Source organism: Neodiprion fabricii, chromosome 6 (assembly GCF_021155785.1).
Source record: "Neodiprion fabricii isolate iyNeoFabr1 chromosome 6, iyNeoFabr1.1, whole genome shotgun sequence".
Classification (NCBI taxonomy): domain Eukaryota; kingdom Metazoa; phylum Arthropoda; class Insecta; order Hymenoptera; family Diprionidae; genus Neodiprion; species Neodiprion fabricii.
This window is the reverse complement of record NC_060244.1, coordinates 2,826,224-2,841,668: the sequence shown is the minus strand read 5'-3', so window position 1 is coordinate 2,841,668 and position 15,445 is coordinate 2,826,224. Positions and strand designations below refer to the sequence as shown.

At 34.6% G+C, this 15,445-nt stretch overlaps 2 protein-coding genes across 6 annotated transcripts in view; one reads left to right on the top strand and one right to left on the bottom strand.

Annotated features, from left to right (window-relative positions):
- LOC124185631 (lutropin-choriogonadotropic hormone receptor) overlaps window positions 1–6,962 on the top strand; it is a 19,595-nt gene extending 12,633 nt beyond the window's left edge. For both annotated transcript variants that reach the window (XM_046576563.1, XM_046576562.1), the window contains exon 13: window positions 47–6,962. In XM_046576563.1, coding sequence (XP_046432519.1) covers window positions 47–1,440 — 1,394 coding nt within the window. In that variant the 3' untranslated portion in view covers window positions 1,441–6,962. The remainder of the gene's footprint in view (window positions 1–46) is intronic.
- LOC124185635 (stromal interaction molecule homolog) lies at window positions 6,600–15,445 on the bottom strand. 4 transcript variants are annotated; one of them, XM_046576571.1, is made up of 12 exons: window positions 14,853–14,987; window positions 14,411–14,417; window positions 13,712–13,851; window positions 13,481–13,600; window positions 13,124–13,236; window positions 12,939–13,054; window positions 12,684–12,853; window positions 12,437–12,580; window positions 12,145–12,312; window positions 11,778–12,042; window positions 11,442–11,516; window positions 6,600–7,798 (listed from the first exon to the last, which is right to left on the bottom strand). In XM_046576571.1, exons 3-12 carry the CDS (start codon window positions 13,811–13,813, stop codon window positions 7,329–7,331), a joined length of 1,743 nt encoding a protein of 580 aa, XP_046432527.1. In that variant the 5' UTR covers window positions 13,814–13,851; window positions 14,411–14,417; window positions 14,853–14,987; the 3' UTR covers window positions 6,600–7,328. The 4 variants fall into 4 exon arrangements, with proteins under 4 accessions (XP_046432527.1, XP_046432524.1, XP_046432525.1 ...); XM_046576568.1 differs by lacking the exon at window positions 14,411–14,417 and having other exon boundaries at window positions 14,853–15,445; XM_046576569.1 differs by lacking the exon at window positions 14,411–14,417 and having other exon boundaries at window positions 6,600–7,780; window positions 14,853–15,444.

Below are 15,445 nucleotides of genomic sequence, written 5' to 3'. Positions count from 1 at the left end.
TTTCTTTGTCGGTGTCGTTTTAATCTATTCTCGTACCCCTGTCCAGGCTTGTTAGCGGTGGTCGATGCCTCGACACTCGGCGAATTTAGGATGTACGCCATTCGATGGCAGATGTCTACTGGATGTCAACTTGCCGGTTTTCTCGGTGTTCTCAGCTCTGAATTAAGTGTTTACACCCTTGCGGTGATAACTTTGGAAAGAAATTATGCCATTACTCACGCAATGCATCTTAATAAACGGCTATCTCTGAAACACGCCGGATACATTATGACCGTTGGATGGGGATTTGCTCTCTCAATGGCAACATTACCCCTGCTTGGCGTATCTGACTACCGAAAATTTGCGATATGTTTACCATTTGAAACAACAGGGACAGTTTCTCTTACATATGTAGTTTTTTTAATGCTCATTAACGGAGTAGCATTTTTAATTCTGATGGGATGCTACCTGAAAATGTATTGCGCTATTCGTGGCTCCCAGGCATGGAATTCAAATGATTCGAGAATCGCCAAACGAATGGCTCTTCTGGTATTTACAGACTTCTTATGCTGGTCTCCGATAGCATTTTTTTCACTCACTGCAACATTTGGCCTACAGTTGGTTTCGTTGGAGCAGGCGAAAGTATTTGCCGTGTTCGTTCTACCCTTAAATTCATGTTGCAACCCTTTCTTATATGCTATATTAACTAAACAGTTTAAAAAGGATTGTGTGCTGATTTGCAAAGCAATTGAAGAATCTCGCGTAACGAGAGGTATAGGTAGATGTCGTCACAGCTCAAATTTTAGCAACCGACAAACTCCGGCCAATACTAATAGTCTAGTTGATAGATCGTCGAGGGAAAATCAAGCACCATGTGTGTGTAACACTCGACTCCTCGAAGCAAGTCAATGTAGAGGCAATTGGTGGGGAACGAGATGGTTGTGGCCGTGTACGCGTAGTCAGCATGAAAGACACGCGCGCAGCGATCAGTACGCTTATCAAATTGCCGAAATACAACAAAAACAGCACAAGCGTGCTTCGTCTGTGTCTTCTAGTGAAAATTTTTCGTCTTCGAGATCAGATTCTTGGAGACAGACCCACCACTGCGGTATACCATTACGATTACTAGACCCCAAGAGACGGGCCTCTTCATGGTTGATAACAAGGAAACCGTCTCAAGACTCTAATCTTAGCTCATCGCGCAACGATTCCTCTGGCTCGGCGACAACTGCTAGCACTAGTACGTGGAGAATGTCCCGCTCAAGCGCTTCTCTAGAGGTGACTGCCCGTCCAGCGCCGAGACCTGTAAGGCCAAAGCCGCGATTAACGAGACAACTTGCCGTTCAAGAACCAGATCCTCCTGTGTCGCCGGGTAGATTGGCTGTTAGACTTTTGGCCACGATACCTTCAGCGGCTGAAATGAGTGAACAGCAGGATGATGATGGTGTGTTAGGAAATTGATAATGCCAGTAAAGGAAGAAAGAAATGAAATGTAGGGAAAAATATATTTATACACTTACTTAAGTTAATGACTTTACACGTGGTGTAGAAAATTTACTATTGCAACGGGGTAATGCAATTAACTGGCCATGTTAAGAGTTGGAAAAAGAATATATATATACATATATATATATATTGTAGCTATAGTAATATACATATAAGTAAAGAAAAGGCCATGACATTAAATCCACCTCCATTGCTCTCTGAAAACCAGAATGATAAATTATTATATCTCCTTTCCATAGTGTATTATGTCATAGTTTTCAGTGTTTCTTTCGCTCTCTCTCTCTCTCTCTCTCTCTCTCTCGCTCTCAGCTCTCTTAATAGTTGCGTCAACTGGTAAGGATACAAACTGTTGACATTAATATTCGTAGATTTTTCGGAATTTATAAGACTGACGAAATACATTTTATATAATCCTATGCAGCAATGCCCACTCAACTGTTACATTTTAAATCCACACTACTTGACGTACAAGATCAAGAAATGCATAACTCCCGTTTATTATTATTACAGTTGTAAGTTACTCGGAGGTGGATTTGCTGATATTTTGTAAAATCGACACAAAAATATATTGTTATTAAAAAATTTGCACGGAACTGAATTACACACTGATTCATGAAAGGTGAAATCAGCTAATGACAAGTATTGAATCAAGTCTTGTAGGAAAGTTGGAAATATTATAATTTCATCCACAACATAATTCCCCTGAATGATACGTTTCAATTTACCATTTTTATGTAAGTATTTATTATGTACAAGTATTAACATTATCATTAATATACACATATTATTTATAAAAGATTAATATATTCCGTGAAAATATACATCACATAACAACATATTCATGTGTAGCCCATTCAATTGATGTAGATACTAGGTCTTTTAGTCTAGGATCTTTTAGTCACTCATTATCAGAACTAATCAGTTGCCTCGTGAAAATTATCATAAATATGTAACTGACGCAGTTATAGTTTAATTCAAAACCAGTCCACTCTGAGAGACACAGATTGCGCACCAATCTTACAAAAATAATCCTGCGTGTAATTATTCTACACAAATTTATCCTATACGAAATGATCCCATGTAAAATTATATTTCCACGCAACCTTATCCTCCACGAAATTGATCCTCACGTGGAGTTTCGACACATAACTACTGGTCTGATTTCATGATGATATACTAATAAGTACGTGTAAAATAATTAGGTGTAGGATAATTTTCTGTACAATTGTCATGCCCCGCCATGACACGGATAGCTAATAATTGATCTATTATTTGCTCAACGGTATATGTATAATGACAGGATAGCTGAAAAAACGAAAGCAAGAAAACCAATCCATTTACCTTGCTCATATTGTTGACTTTCGGATTTCATTCGAGAAAATTTCATGCTACCATAATCAGTTAGATTTTGTATGCACAACACAATGTAGCTGTTTACTGTTTGCGGATAGATTTAAAGAGTTATCATTAGTTGAGTCAATTATTAATTGAAATAGAATTGCATTTTCCAGCCACTGATAGTTCAACCATGGTCAAAGAAATGATCTATATTCAGAATGTTTGTAATTTGCTGCGGTTGCCGCATTGGATTCCACTGAATACGATGCCTTCGTATTATATTACATTGAATACGTGATCTGTGTTGCCTGTCATGTTATATCAATGATGGTGGTGACATATTTCACCATTATTGGTCAGTTAATTCTAATAAAACTCGGAACATTTTGTAGCTCAAGATGGGTAAAATAACGACTCCACAGTAGAGCCAATATATTGTAATTACTAACTTGAAAAAGGATGTAATAAGTTGTGTGAAATGTTGATCACTCAAATATTGAAACTTTGAAACAAATTTTGTGTGATAGCTAATATATTAAGCAAACTGATAATTATTCATGCTAACAATTAAATTATAGTTTATATTCCTCGCTGTAAGATATATACGTACCCTAACGATAAGACGTTTGTCCTGCGTACATTTTAGGTAAACTGATCGTTCCTATAATGCTACTGGTTGTATACTCTTTGATGTCCACAGTATTGAATCATTATTGGGAAGAAAAATATATCCTCCAAATCGTTATAGTAATATTTAATTTTAAAAAAACTAGTAAAAGCTGCAATATTCACTTTATACACGTATAGGTATACATATTCATACAATTATACATATTTTATTGAAGAGTCCCTCCTTCCTATTGGAGTTATTTATAGCAATATTTCTACTGGCTACGTTATTGACCCGCGATTTGTAAATATAAAAAGACACGTTTTAACATTCTTCCGAAGTAACAAGTTGCAAGTGTAATAAAATAGCAGTATCGCAGCATACATTTTATATCGTAGGGAAAATTTTTAAACTTCAGAACAATATAAAACGCGACAGTTCTTTAAGCATTTTCTTGTGATTTTATTGAAATGAGTATTCTATCGTACTAATCAGAACAAGCTGCAACCTACGAATTCCGAAATTACTTATGAACGAGATTTATCTGTTGATACCTTTACCAAAACTTTGTACTCAATAGATGAGATTTTATCCATTTTCGGTCGGTATAGCGCTTCGAAAACATCTATACCTGCATACCTGCCGGTGATTGATTAATATCGTAACGCCATCGGTAGTAGTGTCAGGATGTCTAAGGTGTGTGAACACAAATTCGGTACGGTGTTAGTATAATTTGTTGTGTGGCAATAAGTTGATTTTGAACAACAAGAAAAACAATATTCATTTGGTGATCACATACCTATGATTATAAGCTTGAAAGATATTCAATCCAACGTAACGTTTCACGGCAATATCATAAAAGTGAACAACACTCTCTAAATTGCAGTGATTGAATAACTAAAAATTATGCATTTTGTGTCACAACTATTTTTAAAAACGCCTAATACGTGCAGTTCATGTAGGTGGTTGACGGGTATTTTTCTACACGCTCTAATGTTTTGAAACAACAAATATTAATTATAGATATACATATATTAGAGGTAAGGAAATTGAATGTGAGGTATTTGAAAGAAGTCTGGCTATGCATTGTACGTCAAAAAGGAAATTATTCAGCATGTTTGTACCAGTATTTCTATACACAGGTATGCCAATGCTGGGGTACATTCGTAATTTATTACAAATTTTTATTACACATGTAAGATCACGGTAGATCATTGATAATTATTATACATAAAAGCATGGGGTGTAAGGACGATAATATTGTTGGACAATAAGAACTGAATTATTGAACTCATGTAAACCTAGTCAATATTTTGCAGTATATACGAAATATTATATCCTGTTCAATAGGCCTACGATTAACAGATTGTAAATGCTTACAAAAGAGAAACACAGCTTGATTTGGTTGTTTACAGATGAATAACGGTCAATCTTAAAAATGGGCAAATCGACAGAAATCGCTGTTGGGTTCGTTTGTTTTTTTTCTCCATTTATCTCGCCCTAATTCTACATAAAGATAAGTTTGAAACTTGATAGAAAACGCAGTACGAATAGCCTGCATATAGTTACTTATTGTGCCAAAGACTAAATACTTGAAGACCTTGCAATGCTGAGTTTACTATTAGGAGTCATAATGTTGTCTGTGTTTATAAATATTTAAATTCTGTGAGTGAAATTATAAGAGTCAATTTATCTAACGTATTCGTTAGAGGTTTACAAAGCAGGTAAATAAAATTATTGAGTCATTAGCCTGGCTCACTTAGCCTGTTTGTATTGAAAAATCAGCATTCTTTTTTTTTTAGTATCACGTGAACTGTTGTTAATTGATCTACTCCAATGTAATTAAAGTATGTCGCCGATAACTTGATCCGTATTTATTTCACTTTCAATTAGAAGAGGATTAGTAAAAAAAAAAAATCCCGAAGAAACAAACGTATTTATACTTGAATACTAATTTTTATTTCGGAAAGTTTGATATATTTCTTTGATTACAAGGAAGACGCACATGTTCTATACAGGCATTGAAATCCTTACATAATATTCATTTAAAGATATTTCAATTGCGTTACAACTAATGTACAGTGAATATGTTTAAAGGGGCCCAAAACTATTAATTTCAACTACTGGGCCATACACATTCAGATAGAACATGTTCAATTATTTTTTCAATTGATATAATTATTCATGTACACAATATATTTGTTTAGCTGTTCAGTAGAAGGAGTTTGCAAATGGATTGCCCTTATATCTCTGAGGATTTTGAATGGGATGCACGGCCTCCTTAAAAATATTCTGTACACAACTTGCCCAATAATAAGTCATGTAAGTAAGTACATGATCTATTTTATGTACATTTATGTGCCTACATCTATTTACATTCTCGCGTATGATTGATAGTTTTAATCATAGTTACGTTGAGATTCTTCTCATTTCAATATATACGTGCGATAAGACACGAAGTGAATTACTACCCTCGTTTAATCTGTATTTGACGTATGTACCCCGTCACGTAATGCAGGATTTTAGTTAATATTGGGATTAATTTGCTTTGATGGGGGGAAACAAAAAAAAAAAAAACAAGGAAGTGGGTGCCACCGCAATAGACTTAACAGTGCTAGAGTAGCCGTAACTAAATGTTTGAAAAATGCTAAAGTAGTTCAAGATTACTGTTCATTTTCTGCCACTTTTACACCATTAAACAATAATGTATTAAAAGCGTAGGTATAAGTTTTTTCTATCAAGTCACTTGAGTAAAATTATTTTTAACTGGTATAGAATCGTGCGTAAACATTGGGTAATCAACTGAACTCTCGCAAGGCATTCAGCATAATTAAGAATTTAAAGTCAACAATCCAGAGTTTATCACCCAGTTTTTTTTTTTTGCTATCAAGCAAAACAATGCAACTGTCATTCAAAGACTCTTTTGGCATGAAAGAAAAAAATTTCAATATATTCCAAGAAGTACAGACTTTATTGCCAATCTTGAAAATAATATACTACTAACTTCGAGGCTGTTACGTGGTAATCAAGTTCAAGCTATCATTACACCGACAATACAACCACTGTTGAAATTTTTAAAGTTATTCAGACTCCGTGCATCTGTTCATTCTTGCTAATTGGAGGAATTTCCTCATGTTATTGCTTTTCATTTATATTTTTCACATAGTTAGGTCACTTGGAAATTCGCATTACATATATCTGATATCGTCTTCTCTGTTTTTTTTTTTTTTTTATTTCAGATTTATCAAATTTTATAATACACTATAACAGAGAGTCGAATTATCTTCGCCATATCATGCGATTTACAAAAGTCAAAGTTTGGAACATTATTTAACGAATACTTTTCAAACATGATTCACACAAAATGCTGAATTAGAGAAATCGTTAGACTTCATTCTTTCCAGAAATTTGCGTTCATAGATCGTTATATCACTACACTTGATGTGTTGTGATGCAATATTCTAACATATGTGTGAAGATAATTTGTGCTTGGACCGTATTCCAACAATCACAAAACTACCGTAAATAACGTGGTCAAAAAAATAAAGCCTTATCGAAAGTTATCGTATTATACCATGAAACTTATTGCAATACATCACAATTTTATACTTTTAATTCTTGTTTCTTTTTTCTTTTTCGGCATTGAGAATTGCGTAAATATAACGATCATTTTCCAATCATTGTTGATATCATAGCTAGCTACATAAATTCTAGTTAATTATTACAGAATTCGGTGTATCATATAGTATGTCTATTGAATTATTACAGCAAACGGGATGAGACACATGTGTCTAAACAATTAACCAAATATAACTTGAAATAATAATTCCTACTTGAGATGTAAAGTTTTTTTCCAAATATTTTAAGTATGTAACATTATGGTGACTAGTCAGGATCATGTGAGCTTAGATTTATTTTTCTTAAATGGGAAATGAAGCTTCCTGCGCCTCCTTTTGAGCTCGTCATTATCAGCAGTGGAATTCGAATCGGTTGATAAAGTTTCGTCATCGACTGACATGACAGTAGGAAGATCTTTCAGTGATTTCTTAACAGTATTTATACGGCTGGTCAATTTCTCAGCTGTATCTAACGAATTGTCAGAAAATGATGTTTTGGATAGGAATGATGAGGTAGTCGGTTCGCTGAGGACCATGTTAGTATCCTGGCTGTAAGATCGCACCATGTGCGACGTACGGGTTTTTTCTCTGGGGTGGAACCTTCGGGGTTCTTCGTTTCCTTCCCCGACGATAAAATGTACAGCTTCCGGTGGCGTGTCCTTTCCCGTTTCACTGCCAGACGAGTCTGGAGGTATTGACGATTCCTTCCATGTTAAAGTCTCGAGCGTACCTGTAGACATAATGCGATCTGCCACTATATCAAATCCTGTCCAAGAGCATCTTATTACAATTAACCAGATATACTGAAATTGTAATAAATACGCGTGTCAGTGCTTTTCATTTCCTGAAAGCTTTTCGAAAGCTTTTGGATTTTAAGTAGTACTCAAATTTCTCAATGTGAACAGTACAAAAGTTATCGAATCAAATACACCTGTATGTATGAAACAATATTGCACTAAAAATTTTTGTTATTAGTGAACATTAAATTAAAAATAGTTATTTCATGCTAGTGATTAGATGATGTAACTCCATTGAGGTTGCTAATAATCACTCCACAGCAACCGATAAAATAACATTCTCATGGCCAACAACTAAATGATAAACAAAACATACAGATACTATGCAGAGGTGAAACTTTTTGCTAATAGCTTGAATATTATTTTTGCAAGAATTCAGATATATTCGAGTGCTTTTAAATTCATTGATCTTTTTATCTGCTTAGGTTTTTTGATATGTTTCTTAAATACCTAATTCTATTTCGAAGTAGAATTTCGAAACCCATATATGCAAGGCGTATGTTGACGTGAAGCTTACAAGACACATAAATGTATATATATCTAAGCACAAATATTTTTGAAAGCAAACTAATACTTCGATTTATAGATTTGTTATCTTTATTTTTGTTTTAACTTTTTTCGAAAACAGCCACAGGTGTTTCAAAAAAATTGGAATCTCGTTTTCGCAGACATTTGAAATTTTATTCATTATGAGCTATGCGTTCGAGTGAGTACATAATTTTCATTGAATGTATGTTAATCGCGTTCTCCGTACTATTTGTCTAAGAATAGAAAGGAAAAGAATCAAACATGTATATTCGTTTATACAGCCATTCTACAAAATATATTAAAGATAATTGTTATTATCATAAAATTCTACAGAATATTAAAATGTTCTTCATCCCACGACTATCACAATCTAAATATTACAAATTATATTCTTGCACATAAATATGTATACATACATACATACATACATACATGCATACAAAAGTTATTGGTGTGCAGTGACAAAAAATTCAGATCTTTAACAATATTGCTATGTATCGACTACAATTACTACAATCGTTAATATATTGGTGCTTGGAACTGAAGTGAAAGCGTATTCAGAGTTTGAAATGACTCTAGTTGCCAATTATAATGCAAATTTCAATTGTACAGTACTTACATGCAAATTCTTTTTGACATCGCTTTGAGGTAAAGCAATTTAATAAACGTAGGTTCGGTTATTTGTCCCCTTTTATTCAATTAAATAAGACCATTCGTTAAATAACGGGACATTGAAATTTGTTGCAACAATGAATGTCCGAGCTATTACTGTAGCAGGAAATAAATCCCAAATGATTAAAAAGTGTGACACAAAAAAAAAAAAAAATACTGGAAGGTCATTTGATATTCAGCCACAATGGTATCAACTTAAACACACGTCGTATGTACTAATCGTAGTAAATATTCACTTATTTCAATATAAAAATAATCAAAAGAAATCTTTAATATGGTTCTATATGCTTAATTTGATTTTAAAATGAATTTAAAAACTAACTGTAGCCAGCTACAGAAGGTTCATTCGAAAACTAAAACCTTGAACATTAATCAAGGTATGATTTTATTGATGCGATCCCATCAAATACCAGTAAGTATATTTGATAACCAGCCAAGTGTCATATCTACAATGGCTGCCAAGTAACAGTATAATAGTGTGTGGATAGATTAATAAGAGTGAACCCATCACTTTTTACTAAATTTGAAAGGAGGTACAGATGCACAGTGAGCTCGAAAATGTTTGTTAATAATTGAAGTGGCCTATGATTATTGTAAAATCTATGCTCAACTGTGCTATTGAGTGAAATTTCATTTGTAAGTACTGCTCGGCAAAATTTGAGAAGTAACTTCGACAAGTCAAGAATGTCCAATTAGATTTGAGCACAATCACTCTTTTCCCTTATCTCCAGATTTCGTCAATGACGTGAATATATTTAAACTATTTTGATTACAATTGCTGTTAGCATATTGTGTCATTATCAAATTATTACTGGCACGTTATTGCTTCAATTATGTTTCTAGCACAGTGTAAAAATTCATAACTACTTGAATGTATTCGAAATAGAACATTCCTGTAGAAGTAGAATTCAAAATTATACTGCTGGTGATTCAATTTTATCCACGCTAAATCCAACAATCCATAAATTGCAGATATTAAGACTAAGTCTCGCGTTCCTTCAATATTGTAGACTTCGGTAAAATATTATAAATATAGAAAAAAAAAATTACGGTCAATTTTTGAAATTAAATAAATATACAAAATGAAAGAATACCGACAAAATTAATTTTGCGTGCATTTACCGATTAACATTCACATATGCAATAATGTGAGAAGTGTGCTGTTATTCCGAATTAAAGTAAATTTTGTATATATAAATATGATAATAAATACAGCAAGGATTTGTCGAAGCAGACCCCTCACACTGACTGTAGAGACAAAGTTACATCATTTGATATGAGAAACAGACTGACCTAACAGACAGACTAATAAATGCACGCGCTTCGAGAGGTTCTATCTATATGTTTACCACTTCCGTGTATAAAAGTATACAGGATCGTGATAATACGTATTATTTGAAATATGTTACTGAAAATTCACCACACAACTTGTTTTAGATTTTGCGTCGAATATCTAACAGCAAGATCTTACGTTTGAAAAATTTTCACAACAGGTTTCAAGAGTAATATAATCAGATCTGAATGAACACAAGTATCGTGATTAAAAATTCAATGTAACATATTTATTTGTCATTAAAAGAAATCAGCCACATACGAAAATGTGAAAAAAAGGGTGAAGATAATCGTATGTGTAATAAATTCATATAGGCATCGGTGACTGAAGATATGTTAAGACTGTTATGGCACGGGGGTAATTCCAGTACTCCGCACTCACCGATTCGTCTTACGGGATCCCAATGTAAAATCGAGTTGACATAATAGAATACTGAAATTTCTCCCCAAACTTTCACCTCCTTTGACCTATTATGCCAAAGTTTATGAGGCTAGCAGACTTTATATATCTTCAGTCAACATAGGCACTGACAATAGATAGTGTCAGTTGGGTTGGATATACATGTGTCAGTCAGGGTGATTCCGTCATTGTCGGAGGTGCTTATTCGTGAGCGTTCGGTATAGGTTCCAAAATTTACTAATGATACCAAAACATGAGTGTATGTTAGGTATACTATATGTTGATACACTTTGGTACCATATACCAGGTACTCGCTAAACATCGCCTCAGGTGACTTTAACTATTGCCAGCTCCTATACCAGGCATTTGACTAATATGAGCCTTGGTAGAGGTCCATTTGCACAATTCACTAATGTGCAAATAAAACTTATATCACTGAGATGACACTATTCAATTTTACCATATAACGATCATCAAAATAAAAATGGTCTTTTCAGAAAAGCACATCTATAAACTAGAGCCGTGTCAAAAATATTTCATTTGAAGCAATGTGTTGGAAGAGAAAAGCAATGGTTTTATAAGTGAAGGCAGAGGTGTTGTCATAGTGAGATGAGCATCAATCGGTCAATCTGAGTGCTCTTGGATGTCCAAATCCGGCTTACCTGCAGCACCTGATGTTGATGGTGAATATACAGAGCTTACATCGTCGTCCAAGTCATCTTGACTACTCATGCGCCCTGAAACACAATGTCATTCTAAAATCGACCCATCGATATCATGTGGTATTCAACATTGCTCAATTGCTCAAAAATATTAGAAAACATTAAGTTGACCATTTTTATTTTTCATAGAACAAAATTGTACTAGCATATAAAGCATGGAATATTTAACCACAGGTACAGCTTTTTAGATGGTACACTGAGAAGTAATGGCACAGTTTTTATTTTTCGAATACTGATTTTGCAAAGCACCGGTTGTAAGAATGCGTAAATCCATACCTCTGAATCCAATACCTCGGCCATTTGGTGCTCCTCTATAGAGGATATTTTCGAGGTAAGGTAAACCACTGTTATTGATTATGTTGAAACCACACAGGAGCTCAATTTGCTTCCAACGGTGAACTCGCTCCTGTAACTCAATGGTAACTTCGTTCAACGATGTCCTTGCATCGACGATACTTTTGTCCACTTCATCTATGGACTTGCCATGAGTAGAAACAAACGCACCCACCAGACTGGACCTCTTCTTTCTTAACTTTTCACACTGTTTATAACAAATTTATTTACGGTATTAAGAATTTTTTGTAAACTAGAAATGATACAACATTGAATGCACCATACTTTTTATCATACTATCAATACATACTGCCTCACGAGCTTGCTGTAATTGTTTTTCTGCAGCTAGTTTCTTTTTGGTGTATGCTTTGTTCTCTACTTCATGGGTCAATTGCAACCAGTGCTGAAGACCTACAGGTGGAGACCAACAGCGATCTTCCAGTTCACCAACGGTACGTTGTAACTCCATTTTCAGCATCTGGAAATGGAAAAATGTTCAATCTGACATATCTTTCGAATTCCACAGAAAACTATTATACCAACGCAATCGTAACTATCAAGTTCATGCCATTGTATACATGAGCAGTTAATAACAATATTACCTCGATTTCTGATTTCAGTTGTGTAACCTCAAGATCTGAGTAAGATGTGTTGAGACCCATAGTTTCGTCTTGTAAACGTTTTTCTAGATTTTGTTTCTCTGTTGCAGTACTTTCCTGCTCTAATCTTGCTCTCTCCAGTTCTTTCTGAAATTTCATTTTCAAAATAGATATTAGTATCGATGGTAGGGATTGTGAGTGAATTTAACTCACGAGACTTGTAAATATCAAGAGTATGTTGCCATTTTACCTGAAGATCTTCTAACGCAACTTCGGCCTTTTGCAAACTCTCCATATCCTTCATCATTCTAAAAAGATGCTTCTGAGAGCTTTTTTTTTGTTGGTAGGCATACCAACATCCAATCAGTGCCCCAAACAACAGTGTGATGAGAATCAGATCTTTAAGACTGTGACCAGTATCTATTTGTATGTATGAAATAATTATTATGATATGTTTGATATTATTTTTCATCTATCATTATCTGAAAAACAGGATCATAGTTACCCTTTGGAGGTCCAAATAAAACGACATCCATAGCTTTCAAGGCGATTTTTTGCTTATGAATTGGATCCTTGATTCCAAGAACATTGCTAAGGTAGTGCATGTTGTTAACAGCTAGTCTGAAAGAAATACAGTTTGACAATTGTGTAACGAGAATTTCGAACAGATGTAAGACAAGCATTAATTACCTGGGCAAAGTGGCACCAGTAACGCGATGCTGAATAAACGTTGGTACGTATTGGGGAAGATCAACATTTGATGTCAGCCATTCTGAAGTTTGTTCTATGGTCCAGTTGTGTACCTTTATCAAATGTTTTTCAAATTAAGCGGAGGATCCACTTGAAATATTTTTTTCCATCTTGTATATGAATTTGATTTGCTTTTTCCTCAAAATTCAAATATTTAAACTTGAGTTTAACTTATTGCAAGCTGCGAAATTCATAAAAATACGAAATTGGAAGTAAAAATTGTTAAAGCATGCTTCTGCTCATGGTATTCCAAATCAACATGTAGAAAGGCATAAACTATTTAGTCACATTTTGTACCTCAGAACGGAGCCAAGCCTCCCACAATTCTCTAACACTAATGTGCATATCGTCATTATGATGAAACGCACGTTGTCTCCTTTCATATCCAGCTTCGTACTGCAGTTCTTCTCTCAAAAACTGTCAACAACATAGAAACGTTAAGGACTTTTTGGATTTGTCCAAGCTCTAGTCTTGTGCGAGCAGGCATTATCGATGAACCTCTGTGAGTGTCATAGAAATAGTACTTACATCATCTGATTCGGAAAGATCTACATTTCCATTGGCGTCATCATCCAACTGGCTGTGAAGCGACTTAATTGCTTCGAGGCCTAACCGGTCATGAGAGGCCATTGTCAAACAAGCTAAGTCATCGTTACAAGTCTCTGTACCTGCGAAGTCATTGAAATGACGGTGACTGACGCATACCATGAAGTTTTAGTCAACAAAAACATATATTGAGGGGCATTCATAAAGTGTAGTTTGAGTCGTTAAGCAAAAATTGGTTTGTTTCATAAAATTCTACAGGTACATACTAGGCACATGTACAAACTAGAAGCAATAGTAGGGTGACTTTGCAAACTAAATGCAACAGATTTATATCATTCCAGGCGTAAGACCAAATTTGGTAACGATTGGTAAGTAGAGTAATTTTGAACTTTCTAACGACTGAGAGCTGACATGAAATTTGGAATTTGTAAGAAAGAAATGGCAATATTAATGGTGCCCAATGCTGATTACTGTGTACTACTTGTTGCAGTCCTGCTCATCTGGAAGTGTATTTGAAAAATACTTCAATATTATAATTATTGGACACCTCACATGTGGTAGAAATTATTTTTAATGAAAGTGCTAGTTGTATTAAGACTTGTACATGGTTTCTATAGAAACTGAAATTGGCTCATTTTTATAATACGTTTGCAATGTTATAATTATCCCTTTCATACTTACAAATTCTCTTTTTGTAGGTGGCATTGGAAAGCACGAAAAGGATATTAGTCAAATTTCAATAAGTCTGCGGCACAAGCAGTCAAAAGTTTGTTATTTAAAGGAAATGTATATAATTTCCTTAACTATGTCCATAAATAGAATTGCCGCAAATAGGAAGGATATTATTATAATGATATTATTGACTTGAGTAAAATATTTCTTTTTGACCATTATAAATTCAACGGACACTTGTAGGATATAACGGATCTATACAATTTCACAATAAATTTAATTCAGGTACGCATGTAAATTGTGGTCAATTTATCTGCTTGAACCGAGTACGATGTACCTCTCTTAGATCTGTCAAAAATTTCACTTATCAAAGGTAGAAGCTAAACAATCTGTAAGTCTGGCGAGTATTCGTCAATGCTGTGAATTTGTATAGTTGTTAGAGAGAACTTACTGGATTCGTGTGCGACAGCCTGGGCCAATCGATCAGTGAGGCTAGAGGTAAATGCTGTTATTTTAGGTCCAGACGCCCCGGTCGAACCGGGTTGGTAATTATTGCCGGAGTCTAGCGCACCCCCAGTAGCAACTCCGTGGCCAAAACACCAGCAAAACACGTAGCACGAAAATAATCCAATTACTTCGGCATTTACGACTGCTCGCATTTTAGGTTAGATCCGATTCAACTCCGCCAGCGTTCGCCAACTATCTTTTTTTCTACTCGTGTTGGAAATAAAAATCTGGCACTCGAATACACCACTCGTATTTGGTATGACAGTTAATTGGTAGCCGTCAGCGTTCAAGGTTACAATAATGAAACCGGGGGCTGAATTTTTGAGCAAATGAATCTTACTGATTTAGACTGTCGCCTATACAGCCAGTTTACGTATACAAAAATATCACAACTGAACAACGTGCCAATATTTTCCACGCCATTAAAATTATTTTAAACAACGTTAAGATTATTTCAAATTATTTAAATATCGCACGAATTAAGTACACTTGGTTCACTGAAAAAAAAGGATCGCTCTGCTGGTTGCTCCAAGAATT

Excerpts from the sequence above, each read along its gene's own strand:
- LOC124185635 (XM_046576568.1), bottom strand. The coding sequence starts at position 15,060 with ATGCGAGCAGTCGTAAATGCCGAAGTAATTGGATTATTTTCGTGCTAC. Across the intron at positions 13,055-13,123 it reads ACTGGTGCCACTTTGCCCAG|ACTAGCTGTTAACAACATGC; the intron begins GTAATTAATGCT and ends TATTTCTTTCAG. Across the intron at positions 12,043-12,144 it reads TACAGCAAGCTCGTGAGGCA|TGTGAAAAGTTAAGAAAGAA; the intron begins GTATGTATTGAT and ends TGTTATAAACAG.